This window comes from Moschus berezovskii, chromosome 16 (genome assembly GCF_049115385.1).
Source record: "Moschus berezovskii isolate FMDL1 chromosome 16, NW_MosBer_1.0, whole genome shotgun sequence".
Taxonomy (NCBI): domain Eukaryota; kingdom Metazoa; phylum Chordata; class Mammalia; order Artiodactyla; family Moschidae; genus Moschus; species Moschus berezovskii.
In genome coordinates, this window is record NC_142475.1 from 4,692,879 (window position 1) to 4,716,121 (window position 23,243).

Consider the following 23,243-nt stretch of genomic DNA (forward strand, 5'->3'; position numbering starts at 1 on the left):
TCCTTCCAAGGAGTAAGCGTCTTTTAATTTCATGGCTGCAATCAGCATCCGCAGTGAGTTTGGAGCCCAAAAAAATTAAGTCTGACACTGTTTCCACTGTTTCCCCATCTATTTCCCATGAAGTGATGGGACCAGATGCCATGATCTTTGTTTTCTGCATGTTGAGCTTCAAGCCAACCTTTTCACTCTCCTCTTTAACTTTCATCAAGAGGCTTTTGAGTTCCTCTTCACTTTCTGCCATAAGGGTGGTGTCATCTGCATATCTGAGGTTATTGATATTTCTCCTGGCAATCTTGATTCCAGCTTGTGCTTCTTCCAGCCCAGCGTTTCTCATGATGTACTCTGCATAATTTTTACTCACTTTTGCTTATTTTACTTGTGACGACTGGTTATACTTTTCATTGTAAAGTACACTTTACTTCCAATATTATGCTGTTGGTTTGCTCTTGTTCTCAGTTATAAAGGCCTTAGTGTTTAGAAAGTAGTAATAGTCATTATGACAGTAGTAATAGCAGTTAATGTGTATTGACGGCTTCCCAGGTGGTGCTAGTGGTAAAAAACCTACCTGCAAGTACAGGAGATGTAACAGACGCTGATTCGATCCCTGGGTCGGGAAGATCCACTGGAGGAGGGCATGGCAACCCACTCCAGTATTTCTTGCCTGGAGAATCCCAAGGACAGAGGAGCTGGCGGGTTATAGTCCATAGGGTCACAAAGAGTCAGACACGACTGAAGTGACTTAGCACACACTCACACATTTATTGAGTGGTTATTTTATGCCAGGCACTATTCTCCATGCTTGACTTCCATCTCTTGTTTAATTCTCACCATAGTCCTTTGAGTTAGATACTTTTATCCCCATATTATTAATGAGAAAATTGAGGCAGTGTGAGGTTACATAACTTCTGAGTTCACATAACAAATACATTGGACATTTTTAGGCACTTGTTGAGGAACTAGATGAAGAGCGAGAAAAGAGGTGGAAAGCTGAGCAGACTGAGAAGAAGCTCATGGGTTACATTGAAGAACTGCATAAACACGCAGATGAGAAGAGAGATACGCACAGCCAGGCCCTTCTTACTACAGACAGGTAAGGGCAAAGTCTGCACACCTAAGGCTATCTCATAGGACAAAAAGTGCTGAACTTGGGACTGGAATGCCTTAAACTAGCTGCAGTATGATCGAAAACTATGCGTGTGGTTTTAGTTTGAATTGAGCTAATTTTGTTTAAAGACTTCCGGACTTTTATCAGCTTTTTCTATAAACAAAGGATTCAGGATATTAATTTGAGCCCTCGAGGCGGGAGATGTCATATAAAGTATTACAGGTGAAAAACAGGAAAAGCATAGCGCGGGGATTGGCAGACTTGTTCTGTAAGTGACAGGGCTTGGCATACTTTTTCTATAGGTTTTCTGAGTCAAAATCAGTCTCTTGTGTGCTATTCTCCACAATGGACTTTGGTATCAGATAACCCAGGTTTCTTAATTCTAATGTTTTTATTCTGTCTTATTTCATTTCCCATTTTATCTTCTTTTTTCTATATTGTATTACGTAATACAGGAATGTCTTATTATGTGAGAATACCACACAGTTTTTCTGAAATTAAAATAACTTTTTTCTTCGGTTTCCTGTAGGCAATTATTTCTAGTTATGCTTTTCCTCAGAAGCTTAAAGGTTTTGTCCATGGAGTTCCTTTTGATTTTTATCTCTTCTTACCCTTGAACAAGCACTAGATTTCTAGACTTGGTATTTGCCAACAGTTAGGCATTAGGAGGTTTCTCTTGGTTTCATTTCCTACCTACGTATACAGTAGACAGTTCCCTTTCCACAGTCTTCATTGACTCGTAAGTGGTTTCATTTCCTACCTACGTACACAGTAGACAGTTCCCTTTCCACAGTCTTCATTGACTCGTAAGTTTGTGTACATGGGCCCCAGCCCAATTCCCAGATTCTGTTTATACGTAGAACTAGTATAGTTTTGTGGTCCTGATGTGGTATTTTCTAGCAGATTCTCTCATTCTTTGTACCTATGGAATGTAAGGAAAATTGCAATACGCACCATGTGTCCTATGAAAACCTCTGTAATTAGGCAAACTATGATGCTTTATGCTATTACTAGACAATCCACCACTTACCCATCAATTTCTTACCTTATATGTTTTGGAAGTTGCTATTCCTGGTAGAATAAGATGCTGGACAAAGGAAAGGACAGAATGGGTAAGTAACAGTCCTATGATCACTTAGAAGAAGCAGCACTTTTGTTTGCAGGAGGTGCGCGGGCAGCCAGCATAGTTTAATGATAGATACGTACAGACTGTGTGACTTGATGAGTCGCAGTCAGTGAAAGAGAGGGATTTACCTTCCTTGTTCACTTGGCTCCCTTTACCAGTTACTGACACTCCACCCAGATGTCGCTGTTGTGTTTTCTCTTTGGAGTCATTTGTAGATGCACCTTTGTTTTACTCTGCTTTTGTGAGTATTGTCTAGTGGAACATTGAAGGACGCTGTGTCTGGGACCGCGAGCCACATTCTAACTTGAAAGCTCTGGACGTGCCTCATCTTTATCCTTCTTTAACCTCTCTGTTGTTGTGTCATGTTTCTGATGTTACATATTCATTGTTCTCTTGGAAACTTGGCTTCAGTCTGTTCTGATTCATCTGTGCCCCAAAGTGGGTTTTGGAGATCAGATCCTCACCAGTCTTCATATTCCTTATGTGACTTGGTAGGGACTCTGTATTCCTCTTACCTACAGGGTCTGGCATCTAGGTACCAAGCTATGAGTATATATTATCTCAAAAACTGAATCTTCTCTATTTTTCGAGTCCCTGACTTGTATCTGACTCTCTGTGACCCCGTGGACTATAGCCCATCAGGCTCCTCTGTCCATGGCATTTCCCAGGCAAGAATACTGGAGTGGGTTGCCATGTCCTTCTCCAGGCAATCTTCCCAACCCAAGGATCAAATTCACGTCTCCTGCATTGGCAGGCAGGTTCTTTACCACTGAGCCACCTGAGAAGCCAAATCTTTGATCTCTACTGTGCTTTTAATGCAAGCCACTTCAGTATTCTTGCCTTGAGAATCCCATGAACAGTATGAAAAGGCAAAAAGATATCACACTTAAAGATGAACTCCCCAGGTCAGGAGGTGCCCAATATGCTATTGGAGATCAGTGGAAAAATAACTCCAGAAAGAATGAAGGGATTGAGCCAAAGTGAAAACAACGCCCAGCTGTGGATATGACTGGTGATAGAAGCAAGGTTCGATGCGGTAAAGAGCAATATTGCATAGGAACCTGGAACGTTAGGTCCATGAATCAAGGCAAATTGGAAGTGGTGACACGGGAGATGGCAAGAGTGAACATTGACATTTTAAGAATCAGTGAACTAACATGGACTGGAACGCGCAAATTTAATTCAGATGACTCTTATATCTACTACTATGGGCAAGAATCCCTTAGAAGAAATGGAGTAGCCCTCATAGTCAACAAAAGACTCTGAAATGCAGTATTGGGTGCAATCTCAAGAATGACAGAATGATCTCTGTTCATTTCCAAGGTAAACCATTCAATATCACAGTAATCCAAGTCTGCCCCAACCAGTAATGCTAAAGAAGCTAAAGTTGAACGGTTTTATGAGGATGTATACAACATGTCCTTTTCATCATAGGGGACTGGAATGCAAAAGTAGGAAGTCAAGAAACACCTGCAGTAACAGGCAAATTTGGCCTTGGAGTACAGAATGAAGCAGGGCAAAGGCTAACACAGTTTTGCCAAGAGAACACACTGGTCGTAGCAAACACCCACTTCCAACAACAGAAGAGAAGACTCTACACATGGACATCACCAGATGGTCAACACCGAAATCAGATTGATTATATTCTTTGCAGCCAAAGATGGAGAAACTATACAGTCCGCAAAAACAAGACGGGGAGCTGATTGTGGCTCAGATCATGAACTCCTTATTGTCAAATTCAGGCTTAAATTGAAGAAAGTAGGGAAAACCGCTAGACCATTCAGGTATGACCTAAATCAAATCTCTTACAATTTTACAGTGGAAGTGACAAATAGATTGAAGGGATTAGATCTGATAGAGTGCCTGAAGAACTATGGATGGAGGTTCATGATATTATACAGAAAGCAGTGATCAAGTCCATCCCCAAGAAAAAGTAATGCAAAAAAGCAAAATGGTTGTCTGAGGAGGCCTTACAAATAGCTGAAAAAGAAGAGAAGCTAAAGAAAAAGGAAAGATATACCCATTTGAATGCAGAGTTCCAAAGAATAACAAGGAGAGACAAGAAAGCCTTTCTCAGTGATCAGAGGAAAGAAATAGAATGGGAAAGATTAGAGATCTCTTCAAGAAAATTAGAGATACCAAGGGAACATTTCATGCAAAGATGGCCTCAATAAAGGACAGAAATGGTATGGACCTAACAGAAGCAGAAGATATTAAGAAGAGGCGGCAAGAATACACAGAATAATTATACAAAAAGATCTTCATGACCCAGATAACCATGATGCTGTGATCACTCACCTAGCGCCGGACATCCTGGAATGCGAAGTCAAGTGGGCCTTAGGAAGCATCACTGTGAACAAAGCTAGTGGAGGTGATGGAATTCCAGCTGAGCTATTTCAGATCCTAAAAGATGATGCTGTGAAAGTGCTGCACTTAATTTGCCAGCGAATTTGGAAAACACAGCAGTGGCCACAGGACTGGAGAAAAGGTCGGTTTTTATTCCAGTCCCAAAGAAGGGCAATGCCAAAGAATGTTCAAACTACTGCACAGTTGCACTCATCTCACACACTAGCAAAGTAATGCTCAGAGTTCTCTAAGCCATGCTTCAACCGTATGTGAACCGTGAAATTCCAGATGTTCATGCTGGATTTAGAAAAGGCAGAGGCACCAGAGATCAAATTGCCAACCTCTGTTGGATGATAGAAAAAGCAAGAGAATTCCAGAACACCATCTGCTCTTTACTGTATACACTAAAGCCTTTGACTGTGTAGATCACAACAAACTGGAAAATTCTGAAAGAGATGGGAATACCAGACCACCTGACCTGCCTCCTGAGAAATTTGTATGCAGGTCAGGAAGCAACAGTTAGAACCAGACATGGAACAACAGACTGGTTCCAAATCAGGCAAGGAGTACGTCAAGGCCATATATTGTCACTGTGCTTATTTAACTTATATGCAGAGTACATCATGCATAATGCCGGGCTGGATAAAGCACAAGCCACAATTAAGATTGCCAAGAGAAAAAAAAAAGATTGCCAAGAGAAATATCAGTAACGTCAGATACACAGATGACACCACCCTTATGGCAGAAACTGAAGAGGAACTAAAGAGCCTCTTGAAGAAAGTGAAAGAGGAGACTGAAAAGGTTGGCTTAAAACTCAACATTCAAAAAACAAAGATCATGGCATCTGGTCCCATCACTTCATGGCAGATAGTTGGGGAAATAATGGAAACAGTGAGTGACTTTATTTTCTTGGACTCCAAAATCACTGGAGATGGTGACTGCAGCCATGAAATTAAAAGACGCTTGCTTCTTGGAAGAAAAGATATGACCAACCTGGACAGCGTATTAAAAAGCAGAGGCATTACTTTGCCAACAAAGGTCCATCTAGTCAAATCTTTGGTTTTTCCAGTAGTCATGTATGGATGTGAGAGTTGGACCATAAAGAAAGCTGCTGCTGCTGCTGCTAAGTTGCTTCAGTCGTGTCTGACTCTGCGACCCTATAGACAGCAGCCCACCAGGCTCTGCTATCCCTGGGATTCTCCAGGGAAGAGTACTGGAGCGGGTTGCTACTGCCTTCTCCAAAAGAAAGCTGAGCGCGAAAGAATTGATGATTTTGAACTGTGATGTTGGAGAAGACTTGTGGCTCCCTTGGATTGCAGGATCCAGCCAATCAGTCCTCAAGGAAATTTAGGATTTCCAATGAATATTTATTGGAAGGACTGATGCTGAAGCTGAAACTCCAATACTTTGGCCACCTGATGCGAAGAACTGACTCATCTGAAAAGACCCTGATGCTGGGAAAGATTGAGGTCAGAAGGAGAAGGGGACAACAGAGGATGAGATGGTTGGATGACATCACCGACTCCATGGACATGAGTTTGAGTGCACTCCCGGAGTTGGTGATGGAGAGGGAGACCTGGCGTGCTACAGTCCATGGGATGCAAAGAGTTGGACGCGACTGAACTGACCTGATGCTTTTTAATACCTAATCTATAAACTCGCAAATCTCTTATCTATTATCCAGGCCTCCTTGATTAACAGATTGTACATCTAATCATCTACTAAAAATTCCGTGTCTACATTGCTTTAAGTTCCTAAGATCAACATATCGTTAGGTCAACTTTTCTGCTCCCTTATTTTATACTCCTTGTTCTAATAAATGACATTACATATCGTCAGCCACCAAAGCTAGAAATTTCAGAATCCTTTTTTTGCTTCCTTCCTCTTTCTCAGACTTCATAACCAGTAGGTATTGATACCTTCTTCATTCTACCTAAAAGGTGTTGAACCATCTTCTCTCTATCCCCAAACTGTTGCATTAGTTTAGGCCCTTATCTCCTGCTCAGAGGATTACTTTAATTCTTTTGATTTGTAGCTTCTCTGCCCATTCCACCATATATTTCACAGACTAAAGTCTAATATTCTCTCATGTCACATACCAAACTGGAGTTGAAAGACCAGTTTGGAGACCAGTCTCAAAGGCAAGAAGAGAGATATGAAGAACAAAAATTGGAGCAGTGACTCTCTAGGAGTTGATAGGTGCAGGGATTTTTCTCAATTATGACTTGGAAATTAAATACACATTGGAGTGGCTGCCTGGCTCAGAAATTCCTTCATGAGGCTCTGTCTTTGCTATTCCTTGTCCCCTGTTCAAACTCTCCTGTTCTGCTCTGAACTGCCTCTCTGCCTATAATATTGGTCAAGAGAGGAACCTCTGACCACGATGGGTAAAGGTAAACCTTAGCCATGGCCACAGTGACTGGTGCATGAAGTGGGCATATGAACCAAATCGGACTAACCGGGGCTTTTCCCAGAACTCAGTTCAAAGTTGAGCTATAGAAAGGTAATCTCTTCTGTTTGGTTCTCTCTGCTGTCAGAACATGAGTCTGGAGATGTTTGTAGCCTTCCCTGTCTCCCCTGAGTGCATTATAAAAAACCCACCATGAGAAGAATTCAGACCAGCCTAAGGGAATCAGAGAGACCTCATGGTGTTCATATCCTTGGTTTCACTGATCCCTTAGAATAGTGCCATCCCTGCCTCTGAATTGGTTAGTTATATGTTTCAGTAAATTCTTTCTTCCTAAAACTGAGAATTTTCAGTGAAAAGACGGAGCAACATAGAGCTAGTATAGTACTAGGATGTGGTGCTTAATGTCTGGGAAGATGCAGGAAAGTCAGAGTTGACTTGCAGGCATCTGTTCAGATATTGCTTCTCTTCTGTAGCTTTATAAATGAATGTGTGTCCTTTGACAGATACTAAGCTTCTTGAAGGCCAGGCTGTATCTTAATTATCTTGTTTGCTTTTAAGCCCACATCTAGCACAATGCCTGAAACAAATAAGGTGTTTTGTAAAGTTTTGCTGTCAAATAGTAAAGTTCACAAAAGATAAAGATTCATTAATTTATGTAAAATGTTTTCCCTTTGACACAATGCTAGTTTCAGGGATCAGGGGGATGGCATACTGTTTTTCATCCATTTTTTAATCTAATGAGAATTCGGAAGATACTTCAAATCTTCCTCTGCTGTGTTCCTACCTACAGATCTTCCTCTCTATTTCCTCTCTAAGCTTAGTGTTTAGTACAGTTTTCATCTTTTTTATATGTATCGTTTACTTAAAATGTGATTTATGCTTTAGGCTAAAAGAAATTATTTTTAAAGAGAGAAATTCCAAGCTGCAGCTGGAAATTATGGTTCACGGACTTCAAAATGAAATTAAAAAACTAACTATTGAATTAATTAAAGCAAGAGATCAACAAGATGATCACATTAGACACCTGAGAACCCTGGAAAAAGCGCTGGAGAAGATGGAGAGGCAGAAGGGGCAGCAGCAAGCCGCGCAGGTACGCTCTGCGCTCCCACGGGTTACACACCTATGGCATCTCTGCTGAAACACGCTCCGTCACGGAGATGTCAGACAGATACGCAGACAGAGATGTTAGGTTGGATGCAGAAATTACACGTGCCAGTCATTTAACCTGCGGAATTATTTCTTGAATTAAGGCCGCCAGCATTCACAAAGCAGTTCTAAGAAGAGCTGGTGGATATACTGCTAGTTGTTAGGCTTCCGTTTTATTAGAGCCAGTTTTTAAATGACTCTTTGGGGGTGCTTGAAGGCTTTTAATTTTTGTGTTTTCTGAATAGAAATTTTTTTAAGGTTCATGGTGCAAATAAGATTTAATGCTAATATGTTTGATGCTTCTGCATGCGTGCTGAGTCGCTTCATTTGTGTCCAGCTCTTTGTGATCCTATGGAGTGCAGTCCACCAGGCTCCACTGTTCATAGGATTCTCCAGGCAGGAATACTGGAGTGGGCTGCCTTGCCCTCATCTAGGGCATCTTCCTGAGCTGGGGATCGAACTTGCGTCTCTTATGTCTCCTGCACTAGCACCACCCAGGGAGCCTTTGATGCTTCTAAGACTTAACTTTATGTAACCACACTTACTTAGTTAATTTTGGAAATCACCTTAGTCACTAGGTCCTGTTACTTAGAAGACACTTTTCTTTGGGGAACTGACATTAAAATAGAAGCAGAGGTGATTATCTAAATACTGTAATTGTGTGTATTTTACTCAGATGCGACTTATCCAAGAAGTGGAACTCAAAGCTGCCGCTGCTGATAGAGAAATAAACTTACTTAGGACTTCTCTTCATCAGGAAAAGGAACAGGTGCAACAACTTCATGAACTGCTTGCATTGAAAGAACAAGAACACAGGTAAGTGAAATATGTATATATCAGGAAAATACGGACATTGAAAAACAGAAAAAGTCACTTGGTTCTCCCTGCCCCTCCCCCCAGAACTAGACAGTGATCAGCAATGGTTAAGTCTGACAGTTAGCGGGTGAAAAATGACATGTTTGTGTATACTTTAGAATCAGTCTTATTGTAAGAACTTGTAACTTAGAAACAAATCAATTAAGGTTGGAGTATGGATTTATAGCCATGAAGCTCATTTTGCGTTTCTCTAAGCCCAACCAAAAGTTGATCATTATAATATAGAGAAAACTGTTTTAATTGACTTCCAAGTAACCACTTGTTAAATTATTAGTATACCTCACTCCTTTGAAGCAGGATTCAGCAGACTTTTTCCTGTGGAGGTCCAGATAGAAAATATTTCAGGCTTTTCAGGTCATGCCTAACTGTCTCCTTGTAGCCCAGAAGAACCATAGACAGTGTCTAAACAAATGGACTGCTGTGTTCCAATAAAAGTTTATTTCCCCACAAGAAAGGCAGCAGGCCAGATTTGGTGCAAGGGCTGTAGTTTTGCCCAGTAGACTATTTACTGTATATTAGAGATGCAAGCAACGTAGAAGATGCAGTGAAGCAGAACCTAACTCCTATGAATGCACCCAAAGGATTTTAGAAACCATTGAATGACTGTGAACTGTCTCAGTGAAGTTGAGACTTGGCATATCCCTGTCACCACTGAATGAACAGTCAAATTAAAACTCATGTTCTTTCTGCATCTACCATCCTGTCCCTAGTTTTGTGTTTGAAAGTAAGGAGCTGATCTTTAACAAAAGGGAATATAGAATATTTAGTACTTAAAGGACTTTAAAGTTTTTCTTTGCATGTAGACAGCATCCTGTGATTTTTATTTGTTTTTCATTCCAGGAAAGACATTGAAACGAGGGAGTTTTTTAGTGAAGCTGAGTTCCAGGAAGCCTTAGCTAAAGAAATTGCTAAAGAAGAGAGAAAGCATGAGCAAATTATAAAAGAATATCAAGACAAAATTGATGCGTTAAATCAACAGTACATGGATTTAGAAAATGAATTCCGTATTGCTTTAACTGTTGAAGCCAGAAGATTTAAAGATGTAAGAACTGGCATCTAGCTTTTTATTGAAAACAGAATCAGCAAGTTATGATTTGATAAGAGGACTACATTTTAGAATCCTAGCTCTGTTTGCATGCTGCCTATAGGATCTTAAGCAAATTACTTAGGTTCTTAGAGCCTTATTTCTTCACATAAATAATAGCTAGTCTTCAGTGCTGTTGCCAAAGCTAAGTGACATTATAAATGGTCAAGTAAAGAGAGCTCTCGAATAGGAATTAGGAAACCTGCATTCTCTATTATTTAGTACTGTAGAGCAGGATCAGCAGACTAAAGTCTCTGGGCTGTTTTTGGCCCACTGCCTGTTTCTCACTTGTTTACACAGTGTCTGGCTGCTTTTGAGTCAAAACAGCAGGGTCCAGACCTTAAAAACATAAACACATATGGTCTGGCTGACCTGCAAAGCCAGTTATCTGTGAATTTCATTCTATTGCTAAAACTCAGATACTAAAAATGAAAAAAGTAAGCTGTTTCCAAAATCAGATATTTTCTAAATATTCGGAGAACTGCTATTTATGATGCAATTTTAAAATATAGGTTAAAGATGGTTTTGAAAATGTTGCAACTGAATTAGCAAAGAGCAAACATGCTCTTGTCTGGGCTCAACGAAAAGAAAATGAGTCTTCCTCCTTAATTAAAGACCTAACCAGCATGGTGAAGGAGCAAAAATCAAAACTTGCAGAAGTTTCCAAATTGAAACAGGAAACAGCAGCAAATTTACAGGTAAGACACTGTACCATATATTTCCTTTTTAACTTTTATGTCATTTTTTCAAGTATATCGTGATAATTTTAGGAAGTATACAATTGTGAACTAGATAACACCAAACATATTTATGTGTGTGAAGACTAATATAATTAGGAGATAAAGCATGGCTGCCCAGGTTGTACTACTTACACTAAAATCGTATTTAAAGAAGTAAGTGAGTTAATTTTAAGAAGCATACTAAGTAAATAGATACCAGCTTTACAGTGATACAGATGATTGAAGTTTGGAAAATATCAAAGGAATTATTGATATTAATTTTGTGGTAGTGGACATCTTTACATATTAATATACCTAACTATAATAATTTTTAATTACTTTATTTCTGTTGTCTCAGTTTTAAATATTAGTGATATTTTGCTCAAAAGGACTCACTTTATATAAGTGACCTTTAGACTGTTGATGTAAATCCTTGGTGAGAAATTTTGAGTAATACATGTGTAGTTGCTCTTTTAAAATATTAAATAAAATTCAGAGTTTTTACAGGAATAGCCTCTTAAAATTTGACTTTTTATTTAATGACCTACATTTATTTTTAGTTAATAAAATTAAAACATTTTCTATGTAAGCTTTAGGAACATTATATTTGCTTAAATAACATTTTTTCTCACTATAAAATACAGAAAGAAAATAAAGAAGTACTTAAAGATAATAATTACTTTGTATTCTTTTCAATGTTTTTTGGTGGCATACAGAATCAAATCAACACACTTGAAATTTTAATTGAAGATGACAAGCAGAAGAGTATTCAAATAGAACTTCTCAAGCAGGAAAAAATGCAGCTTATTTCCGAGCTAGCTGCCAAGGAATCGCTAATTTATGGTTTAAGGACAGAAAGAAAAGTATGGGGACATGAGTTGGCACTACAGGGTAAAATTCTCAAATTTTCAAAGGGAAAAAATAGCCCATTCTGCCCATCCTGCAAACCAGTGTATTAGAAAAGGGAGGGTTGACTCTTCTTAGACATCCCAGGGAAGAAGCTGACGCTTTATACGGAAGGGTAACTGGTCGTTGGTCAGTCAGACAGGAATGAAATTACTCTAAGGAATTGAGAAGGAGTTTATTACACCCATTTTATAGTTATAGCTGTGATTTTTTGCTGTCTCTGGTTTTCTTCCCAGTATAATTTGGTTACGTTTCTGAACAGGTATACTTTTATGATGCTACAGCTGAATAAGTTATTGAAAACAATTCTTTCTCATCTAGTGATTTTAAATTTTTAAATTTAAAATTTAAATTTACAAATTGTACATATGCAGCATACATTTTTTTGTGGAGATATGTGAAATCAGTTATGAATAAAAACCATTTTAGGTTCAGGTAAACTTACCCTTAGTCTCATTCCCTTTCCAGTCACCATAAACCTAGAGATATACACTGTTTTAAGGCATAAAACAGTTGTAAAACAGAGACTTTATAAATTATGAATAGTAGGTGTTGGCCTAAATGGAACATTGCTTATTTGACCACTCCATGTTGGAATCTGTAATATGCTTACAAACTCATGTTGTTTGTATGGACAGGAGAACACGTCCCATTACATATTCTGTGTCTCTGTTACTTGTTCACAAAAGTAACTGCTTGCACGGCTATTGTGGTTTCAGGTTCTCAAACACCCACAGCTTTTAAACGCCTGTTTCTTCTCTTTCCACTTCATATTATGCTGTTAGTTATTTTGTTTCTTTATTCAGCTTCTTTTATTTATTATATCATACACTGTAAAATTAGATGCTCCTTAAAAACAAATCTCTAAGGTCTTTTTAAGTTTTTTACTGTGATGTTTGTTTCTTAGGATCTTCTCTAGTCCAAAATCATGGGAGGGTAGAGGCTCAGCTTGAAAGTCTGTATAGGGAGAATGAATGTCTGCGAAAAGCAAGCGAGCGTGACAGTGACACAATAAGAATCAAATGTAAAATCATAGACGACCAAACTGAAACCATTGGGAAACTAAAAGAAGTAAGTTTGACATTTTATTTTAGGAAAAGCCCATAGGGAAAGTTTGAAAATCTGTGGATCAAAGTACCTAATAAATATTTGTCTCAGTGAATCCCAACTGTTGTGGAATTTAAGACATACTATTGTGTTTTTTTAATAATGTTTGCCACTTTGCTTTTAAAAGTTATTTATAACATTTATTAACTTGAAATTACTTTTACCTCAAAATTTTATGGAGGGTGTTATTATGGCCCTTCAGAGTAATTGAAACTAGCGTCCATAATGGGTGGTTGTTGCTCTTCAGTTGCTGAGTCATGTTCAGCTCTTTGTGACCCCGAGTACTGCAGCACGCCAGGCTTCCCTGGCCTCAGCGGCCGGTGGAGTTATGCACCCTCAGCGAGGACCAGCAGTGGGACATGCAGGGCGCCAGGCATGTCTGGCCATGTGGGGCGGCTGCAGGGCCTGTCGCTGCTTGTCAGGGCCTGACAAAGCACAGGCCACTGGAGGAGGACGTGGCCAACCACCTCAGTGTCCCTGCCTTCAGAGCCCCAGAGGGGGTTAGGAATCAAACAAAGGAAGCATTTTTATTTAAATTTTGTGGTGTTTAGTATCTTCTAGTATTGCTAATTGGAGAAGGCAATGGCAGCCCACTCCAGTGTTCTTGCCTGGAGAATCCCAGAGATGGGGGAGCCTGATGGGCTACCATCTGTGGGGTTGCACAGAGTTGGACACGACTGAAGTGACTTATTAGCAGCAGCAGCAGCAGCAGTGTTGCTAAATCAGTTCTCAGAATTCTCTGTGACAAACCTTGTTGTTGTTCAGTCGCCCAGTCGTGTCCCGCTCTTTGCAACCCCATGGACTTCAGCATGCCATGAATAGAATGTAAAAGATTCGTGCTTATTTCCAAGAGGCACTGTTTTTACCCTCTTCTTTAATATGGCCTGTCTTAGAGAAAACTAACAGGATCTCTTGTTTCAAAGTATATTACGTGAAAATTCCCAGAGAAATATTCTGAAAGTTAGCATGAACTCCAAAATTTGAATCAAATTTGAACTCCAGAATTTACTTCTGAAGATGATCTTCAAGGAGTGAAAAAAATAGCCCAAGAAAAGAGATTTTTAGAAACTTCTAAACGGGATTATCACCCACAAAGTTAGGAACTCATTCTCTCTCTTTTTTATTTTATTTTTTTTAAGGAACTCATTCTTTAATTATAACTACCTAAGGTTTGATTTTTTTCCCCCTTAGTCATTTTTAAGAAACAAAAACTTCATCAAGTATAGAAAATAAACATTATCACCACATTGTTATATCCATAATTAGATTTAGACTATGAATGCTTGCACTGTGATTTTTGAACTGTGTTTAGGTAATATAATTACCCTAAACGATTATATCGATTTTTTGCTTTTGGATGAAACCAAAACTTCCATTATATCTGTCATACATGCCAAACTACACTGAAAATTATTCAAAATTTTTAAGCAGTAAGCATTTTTTCTATACTCAGTATAATACTGTGTTTGACATAACTACTTCTGCAGTAAGACTACTGCTTATCAGTCTCTGAACAGTTTGGGGAGAAAATGACTAGTAATGAATAACACAGTGGAGCCAAAAAGGAAATGACTTAGTTTTTAGATTTTTCTTTTTTTTAAAAAAAAAAAGCTTTCAGGTTTTCAGCTCATCATTTTTCTTTCTTTTCACAGTTTAGTACATTTACTTTAAAGACCATGTATCAGCCTCAAAAATACAAGCATTAATGGTGCATCCCAGCTCATCACAGAACATACAGAGATAACTAGGTATAATTTCTTAGAGCAATAAATTCACCATGTCCTCAGTTGCTCAGTCATGCCTGACATTTTTGCGACCCCATGCACTGTAGCCCACCAGGCTCCTCTATCCATGGGATTCTCCAGGCAAGAATACTGGAGTGGGTTGCCATTTCCTCTTCCAGGGATCTTCCCGACCCAGGGATCAAACCTGTGTCTCCTGCCTTGGCAGGAGGATTCTTTACCACTGAGCCACCAGAGAAGCCCAAATATTTCACCATAGCTAAGAACTTAAAAGGGATAATGACCTAATCTGCAGAATTTGGAGTTCGATATTTTCAATTAAGTAGATTCTAAAACAGGATTTTTGAGGTTTGGTGTCCTCATATGTATTATTTTGGTACTTTTAAGTATGGGTCACAAGATTCTCTGATGCTACAATGTTATTTTTATTAACAGGGTTATTTCATAAGAATCTTTTGTAGCTTTTATGAATTCCTAATAATATATTAAGACTGCTCTCCCCTAAGTACTTAAGTATGAAAGTTGTGGGGAGAAAATAAAAGTATGGAAATGTTGGTCAAGACTACCTGATATTGCTGCTTAGAATTTTTAGATGTGTAACACACTGAGGAATTGAACCACGTTTTCTGAAATGCTGATGAATTCATTCCTAAATTAGCCGCATTCAGTATTTGTTTGTTTGCCTCCATCATCTTCCCAAAAGGGGAAAAAGGCAGGGTGGGGCAGGGGAAACAGGGTGAAAGCAGGAACTGCTAATTTCATTGTTTCTCACTTATAGAGACTGATATCGTTAGCTGATGTTACAGGGTTCCAGCATCCAGGCATGCCCCTGTAAAGCAGATGTGGTCATTGGCATAAATCAGTCAGATGAGGCCTAATACCTGCAAACATTTAACAGTGCCTAAGGTAGTTTTGATCTTTGATTAATCCTCTGATTTGTAGTATACAAATAGAGGATACAGTCGGCTTCATAGGACAGAAGATACAATGAACGGAAGTTTGGGGAATGTAGAGCCTATTTTCATGTGACATTTCAATAGTGATGAAATCATACTTTAAAGTATTTGTTCACTCTAATGCAGAAGACACTTGTTTAGCAGAGTAGAAATAGCATTTTATATCATACATGGATCATGAATATCAATCTTTGCTATATTCCGTGTTAAATAAAATTGTCATTGTACTGTTTTTCTTCCCGTGTACTCCTTTTGTGTGGTTGGTAGTAACCTAATGAAATAAGAAGTGTCCATAGTGTATCATTCTTAATGGCATTTAAGACAAAGTAGTGGTGCTATTCCTTATTGATTGTGATTTTTAAAATGTTCTGTAGAAATCTTTTCTAAAACGAACGTTTAATTTATTTTTTAACCTGTAGTTTTTATAATAATTTTAAACCATATTGAATTCAGAAATAAGACATTTAAGATTAAGAAAAATAATTATTTTTTTAATAATTTATTTTCTGTAAAAATGAAGTGTTTACAGGAAAGAGAGGAACAAATCAAAATATTACATGAAAAAATCACTGAAATACAAAAATGTACGCAAGAACAACTTGAAGAAAAATCTTCACAACTGGATGAAATAGTTGAGAAACTAGAAAGACACAATGAAAGAAAAGAAAAATTAAAACAGCAGTTGAAAGTAAAAGAATTAGAACTTGATGAAATCAGAAAAGCTTACAGGTATTATACAGTATTTCCTCTTGAGAAATAACATGTGGCTTAATAATTTCATGTAATCAGTTTTTTTAAATTATTTATTTTCATATTAGTACACTTAATCAGAAGTGGCATGATAAAGGAGAACTTCTATGTCATCTTGAAATGCAAGTAAAAGAAGTGAAAGAAAACTTTGAAAACAAAGAAAGAAAACTTAAAGCGGAAAGAGACAAAAGTATCGAACTACAAAAGTAAGCATTAAGTCCTAAAGTATGTGGGATATCTTTAAAGAAAACTGAATTGGGATGGGTAGGCGTGAGGACGGTAAAAACATTTTGGACATAGTTATTTGCCAAGTACTTAATTTCCATTCCATCTATAAAATGAAGATTATAATAGTTCCTCCCTTAATATTTGATAGAAGTTTAAACTTTGTGTATATGTGTATTTATATGATTTGTATGGGCTATTTAGCATTTAAATAGTGCCCGATGCATAGTAATTGCTGTATAAATATTTGGTTTTTGTTACTAGAATTATTGTTTTCAAATTCTGTTTGAATGGAAACAGCTAATATTTTTGGCTGTTGTATGTGGCGTTGTGTGTGGAGTTTTGGTTTCCCTGGTGGTCCAGCACTAAAGAACCTGCCTGCCAATGCAGGAGACATGGGTTCAATCCCTGGGTTGGGAAGATCCCCTGGAGAAGGAAATAACAACCCAGTCCTGTATTCTTGCCTGGAGAATCGCATGGACAGAAGAGCCTGGCAGTCCATGGGGTTGCAAAGAGTTGAACACAACTTAGTGACTAAACAACAACAACAACATATGAAGTTTAGAGGAAAAAAATCACTGACTTCCAGGGACAGAGAGCTCCTGGAGAATCTAAAACGTGTCGGTAGCAGTCAGCTTCACCCACTGAGGATGAGAGCTGATTGTAAATACAGGGGAGAAACTGTACGCATATGCCATTGTTGTGTGGGTTTTATAAAGTGCTCTAGAGGAAGTGAGGGTTTTACCTTATAAACTATATGACCAGACTTGTTAAAATCAAAAGTTCACTTACCTAAAAAATAGGTAGCATGGTTAAGTGACCACTTCTCATGTCAAAATATAGAATGGTGTAGATAATGTGGCATGTAGGTAGCCCCAAAATTTCATATAAAGGTAGGTTTCCCATTATAGCAAATCTAATAGAACCTCGAAATTTGATTTTTCATATTTTAACTCAATGTAAATGAAAAGGTGAAAGGTGTTATTATACACCCACCCCAGAAGTTTTAATTGATAATACAGTCAGTTGTCTGCTAATGGACCCTGTTATACTTAGCTTTACAACCAAACATTAATGCAATGAAACATTGACTTAGAGCCTGTTTTCTTTCCTGCTGGTCACAGCTTTGCAGTATGAAGTCCCTTTGATCCTAAAGGACACAGTCATTTTATATAACTAGAAGTTCCTAAACTTAATAAAAACCATAAAGCATGACAATTTTTAGAATCTTTTATATTGTTTATTGTGTTTTTAAGAGCAGAACAATAAAAAGACCTGATTTTTACCTTAATGTTCTTATGACTGAGATTGGTAGAAATGATTTTTAATTTAATGGAATTTTAATAAAATAAGTAAATCATTGTTCATAAGAAAGATTGTATTTGCTTAGCTTTTTGTACTATATAAATTGATTTTTTTCTTATATCTTACTTTGAACCCAGCAGTAATTCTGTGAGGTTAGCCAAACAGGCAGGATTATTGTGTTACAGTTGACAGATTTTAAATCCAGAGGTGGTGAACTTGCCCTTGGTCACATAGCTACCAAGTGTGGCACCAGGAATAAAAGAAAGGCTTCTGATTCATGATCCTAGTGTTGAAAGTTGAGTCTCCCTGCACCTGTGCCCAGCGAAGTGTCAGAGACAAGTTCTGGGCGATGTAGAAGAGGATCGCTTTGTTGCTTTGCCAGGCAAAGGGGGATGCAACAGGCTTGTGCCTCAAAACCTGTGTCCCAGCACGGGAGGATTTGGGAGTTTATAGCAGCGGTTCAGGGGTGGAGTTGCTGTTAAAGAGTAGGGTATGTGCAGGGCCTGTACTCCTTGGATTGGTCCTAAGGTGGTGGTCTCCCTAATTTCTGCATCCCCTCCCTTCCCTGATAAGTGACTGTTCAGATCTGTCTGTTGAAACTCAGGGAAAGTTTTGGAGGCTGGAGTCTCTTCCCTGCAAACAAGGAACGGGGGACACAGAAAGGCTTCCGTGCCCAGGAGCACAGTTTCGGTCTTAATGTTAGTCCATTATTGCAGTGGGCTGTGCCAAAACCAGGAAGCTTGTTCATTATGAGCTTAAGGTTTTTAATAAAATTCTTTATATTTAATATTAAGAAATGGGTATTTTGCCTATAAGAAACATTTAGCACTGAAATTTTGTAAATACTGTTTATAATATATATTCTTATTAACATAGGGTTTTTATCTGATAAGCATAAACATAGGAAAATCAGACATATATGCTTATAAACTTGAACCTGCCTATAGTATATATATTGTAAATTATTATCATACTGCTAATACATGGAGAAAAAAAATTTACAGTAGCATCTGTGAAGATGCTTATAAAGCATATCCTTAGACTCACAGTAAGTGAGAAGCATGCATCCTAACTTCCAGAGGATGCTGTAACAAACTTCCACCTATGTCACCCTACTCTAAACTGTTACTAACAGCTTCTGTTGGATGATGAACTACTTAAAACTTTAGTTACCCAAGATAGTCTTTTGCTATTCAGTGGAGTTATGCTTCCATTAAAATATGAATATGAGTGCTTCCATGTAAAAAAAAAATCCTAATTTTATACATCCAGGTAGCTCTGTGGTTTGGTTTTGTTTTTAAGGGATGCAATGGAAAAGCTTCATAGTATGGATGATGCCTTTAAGAAACAAGTGGATGCAATTGTTGAAGCTCATCAAAATGAAATAATACAACTGGCAAATGAAAAACAGAAATGTATTGATTCTGCAAATTTAAAGGTACCGTAAGTAAAGGTCACTTTGATAATCAGTATTAAATTGTTACAGCTAAGTAAGTTGTATCTTCAGCAGTGATAAGAAGAAAAGGCAGCAGCATGATTTAATGACCGAATAGATAGGCAGAATGTTGCTGATACGGTCATGAAGCCAGACCAGCGTGTTGGTCATGCTTAGGCTGGTTGTAGATAGAAGTTTAATGAGGCCAGGATTACACGCTTGATCCTGATGTGCAGCTGCTCCGTGAGCACTGGGCACACATTTATACGCCCTTCACCAATCCCAGCGGAAGCCCTTTCGCTTACACGCAGGCAGGGTGAGAATGGGGATGTGTTAAGTACAATCCATTACTGCCTTGGGCAAGTTCTCAGGGATTGTTTTATCATGAACTAGGGTTCAAACCGGAGAAGGCAATGGCAAGCCACTCCAGTACTATGCCTAGAAAATCCCATGGATGGAGGAGCCTGGTAGGCTGCAGTCCGTGGGGTCGCTAAGGGTCGGACACGACTGAGCGACTTCACTTTCACTTTTCTCTTTCCACTTTTACACATTGGAGAAGGAAATGGCAACCCACTCCAGTGTTCTTGTCTGGAGAATCCCAGGGACGGGGGAGCCTGGTGGGCTTCCGTCTATGGGGTCACACAGAGTCGGACACGACTGAAGTGACTTAGCAGCAGCAGCAGCAGCAGGGTTCAAACTGTCAAGTTTCTCACTGACAAACGAATGGGTTTAGGATGACACTAAATGACAGGGAAACATCAGAATTAACTTACGAAGCTTCTTAATTATACTTAGGTATGAGCTTTCCCCTCAGACTTTCATTCGCTGAGACTAGGTTCAAACCTAGATACTTTTAAAGCTCAGCAGGTGATTCTTGTGTGACTCCACTGCTGCTGCTGCTGCTGCTAAGTCACTTCAGTCGTGTCCGACTCTGTGCGACCCCATGGACGGCAGCCCACCAGGCTCCGCCATCCCTGGGATTCTCCAGGCAAGAACACTGGAGTGGGTTGCCATTTCCTTCTCCAACGTATGAAAGTAAAAAGTGAAAGTGAAGTTGCTCAGTCTTGTCCGACTAGTAGCGACCCCATGGACTGTAGCCCACCAGGCTCCTCTGTCCATGGGATTTTCTAGGCAAGAGTACTGGAGTGGCTTGCCATTGCCTTCTCCGGACTCCACTGCTAAGATCCACTAAATGAGACAGTCATCAAGTTTCATTTTTCCCAGGTTTTGAAGTGTTAATAAGAAACACATATCTTTAAGACTGGAAATTCAGAATTCAGCAACTGGAAAAGGAAAAGAGTTAATAGAAAAGGAAAGGAATACTTCATATTTTATAATCGAGGTTGTGTAGTTAAATGACATTAAAGGAGCCTGTATAACCAGAAAGAGGAAATTAGGTCTTTGAGAATAACCACAATTAATAAAGAAATACAATTTGTTCTAAACTTAGTTCTTTATTTCAGTCCAGCAGTTGTTTCAGATATTTAAAATCTACTGAGTGCTGAACAAGAGTACACTAGGTATTATTAAATAAGGTATGATATTAGGCCTTTAGCTCAAAGCAAAATAACTGTGTGTGATTTTGGACATCTTGCCAGTATGATGTAATATCATAGGGAGGCGTTTGTTAGGGAATTACAAAAGTGGCACCAAAGTTTAAATGAGGTAATCATGAAAAAAGGCATCACATACAGGTGATCATTTAAGTTAGGAGAAATGTTAATTTTTAGAAGGAAAAAAATTAGGAAGTCTATATTAGAGATTAGGAAGAGGGAAGTAGACAAGATAGGGTTGAGTATATTGCTAGTACCCTCAGGAATGTTGTATAATAGGAGGGAGCGTTTCAAGCAGAAATTAATAGTACCAAATCCATTGACTCCTAGGAGAATCCTAGGAGAATAAATATGGGTTAACAGTAAATCATAAAATTATCTCTCACAAAGATGATAATGTATAACCACCACCAGCAGTTTTAGAAATGCAGTGTTTAAAGAGTTTCCTTGGGAAGGGAGGTGATTTCAGTTGTGATAGTTTGTTAGGATAAGTCAAGAGGCATGATTTGACATTCTTAAGCAGCATAAGACTGCTTATGAATGAGAAAGCAATTAAGTCAGAAGCCTGGGTTTCAACCAGATATGCTACTGAGAAGTGCCACAACCTTGAACAAGTTTTCTGAACTATAAAATAGAGTTAAATTACCAGGTGTTCGTTATAAGAGCCTATGAGAAATAAATGGATAGTACACGTGTAAATATGTTGTATACAGTATGACATTGTTTTCCATATTAGTATTTGAATAGGTTAACATTTTATTAACCTCTTGCTTTAAATGAACATCACATCACAAATTATAAAATGTATACAAATAAATTTTTTACTTCTGCATTTTTTAAAATGCATTTTCACTGAGAAATTTAAATGTTATAAAATGTACATGTCGATTTAGGTTCATCGAGTTGAAGAAGAAATGCGTGGACTTCTGGAAGAAACATGCAAGAACAAAAAAGCAATGGAAACAAAAATTAAGCAACTTGCTTTTGCTCTAAGTCAAATTCAGCAAGAAATTTGATGGTTCTGAGAACAAATTTAATTGAAATGGATCGGCAGGCCTATTGTAAAAATGATTAAATATTGTATAGTAGTAACTGCTGTGACTTTGAAATGTCTCTTTCTACACATTTCATTCTGATTATATTTTAAAAGACTTTTGATCAAGTATTAATTGTATATGTAGGTTTTTTTTATAATAAATTGTTGACAATTATGTGTATTAGAAAAACCTATCAAAATAACTAGACTTAAAACACTTTTTCTTGTTTCTGTGCTATACATTGTCCGGTCATTACACATTTACCTATAAGTATGTTAATGAAAATTTAGTTAATGAAAATTTTGACTACATGAGGGAAAGTATTCTAATACTCTTAACCTTACTGTGTGGATGAACTAGTTATATTTATTGGTTGTCCTTTAGTTGAGGTAGCTCCATTCTTTTAAAATGCTCATAAGTGTAGGCAAAAAATATTTTAAATCTGTATAAGAGATGTGGTATTTTTAAGAATGCAATGTCTCCACATCACTCATAATGATTCCTTTTTAATTAGTTTATTAGGAGAATTCTTCTTTTACAACTTAAAACACTTTTATTCCATTTCATATCAGTTCATTTATTCCTATTTCAATTTTGTCATCTCTTACGTTCCTGTCTATGCAGAACAGAGATCTGAATACTATTCTCCTTACTGTTTCTGAAAGAAAGAGTATATAATACCAAACTCTAATAGCCAGTGAACTATGTTTTTTAAAATTAAATGCAATCAGAAAAAAATGTAAAGAGAGGGTCCCATTTATTATAGGCAAGGTTTATACTGAAATCTGTGGGACATCAAGCATATCAGCACATGTAATGGGAGCTTCTAGGGGGGTGGGACGACATAAGAAATATTGGGGAAAATAATAGCTGGAACCTTCCTTAATTTGATGAAAAAGATGAACCTACATGTTCAGGAGCTTCAGTAAAACCCAGGATAAACAAACACAAAGAGACCCACACCTAGACACTTCACAGTCACACTATTGGGGGAAATCTTGAAAGGAGCAAGAAAATATGGTTTAATGTAAAGGAGTAACTAGCAGTTGAGAAATTTCTCAGAAGTAATGGAGACTAGAAGGCAGTGAGGGACATATTTTAGGTACAGGAAATAACAATAAATTGAGAATTCTACATCCAACAAAATTATCCTTCAAAATAAAATGCAAAACACACTAGATGCAGTGGGCTGACAAAGTTCAACAACAACAAAATCAGCTAAGAATTCTATATCCAGCAAAAGTGTCTTTCAAATGAAGCCAAAATAGTCATTCTCAGGTAACAGCTGGGAAATATGTTCCTACCAGACCCACCTTAACAAAAAAGGCTGGAGGAAGTTCTTCAAATCCTTTCAGAATGTGACCCTAGAGAGTAATTTGAATAAACATGCGAAGAAGAAAGAAACACTCATAAAG

At 38.0% G+C, this 23,243-nt stretch overlaps 1 protein-coding gene across 4 annotated transcripts in view; it reads left to right on the top strand.

The window, feature by feature from the left end:
- Positions 1–22,939, top strand: part of LRRCC1 (leucine rich repeat and coiled-coil centrosomal protein 1) — a 37,369-nt gene extending 14,430 nt beyond the window's left edge. The window contains exons 9-19 of one of the 4 annotated variants that reach the window (XM_055431888.2): positions 942–1,090; positions 7,873–8,077; positions 8,810–8,949; positions 9,850–10,051; positions 10,606–10,791; positions 11,529–11,703; positions 12,626–12,789; positions 16,044–16,252; positions 16,342–16,479; positions 19,106–19,241; positions 21,685–22,934. In XM_055431888.2, coding sequence (XP_055287863.2) covers positions 942–1,090; positions 7,873–8,077; positions 8,810–8,949; positions 9,850–10,051; positions 10,606–10,791; positions 11,529–11,703; positions 12,626–12,789; positions 16,044–16,252; positions 16,342–16,479; positions 19,106–19,241; positions 21,685–21,807 — 1,827 coding nt within the window. In that variant the 3' untranslated portion in view covers positions 21,808–22,934. Of the gene's footprint in view, positions 1–941; positions 1,091–7,872; positions 8,078–8,809; positions 8,950–9,849; positions 10,052–10,605; positions 10,792–11,528; positions 11,704–12,625; positions 12,790–16,043; positions 16,253–16,341; positions 16,480–19,105; positions 19,242–21,684 lie in introns of all 4 variants that reach the window. The other 3 variants (XM_055431890.2, XM_088844649.1, XM_055431889.2) reach the window with 3 other exon arrangements.
- The last annotated feature ends 304 nt before the right edge of the window (positions 22,940–23,243 follow it).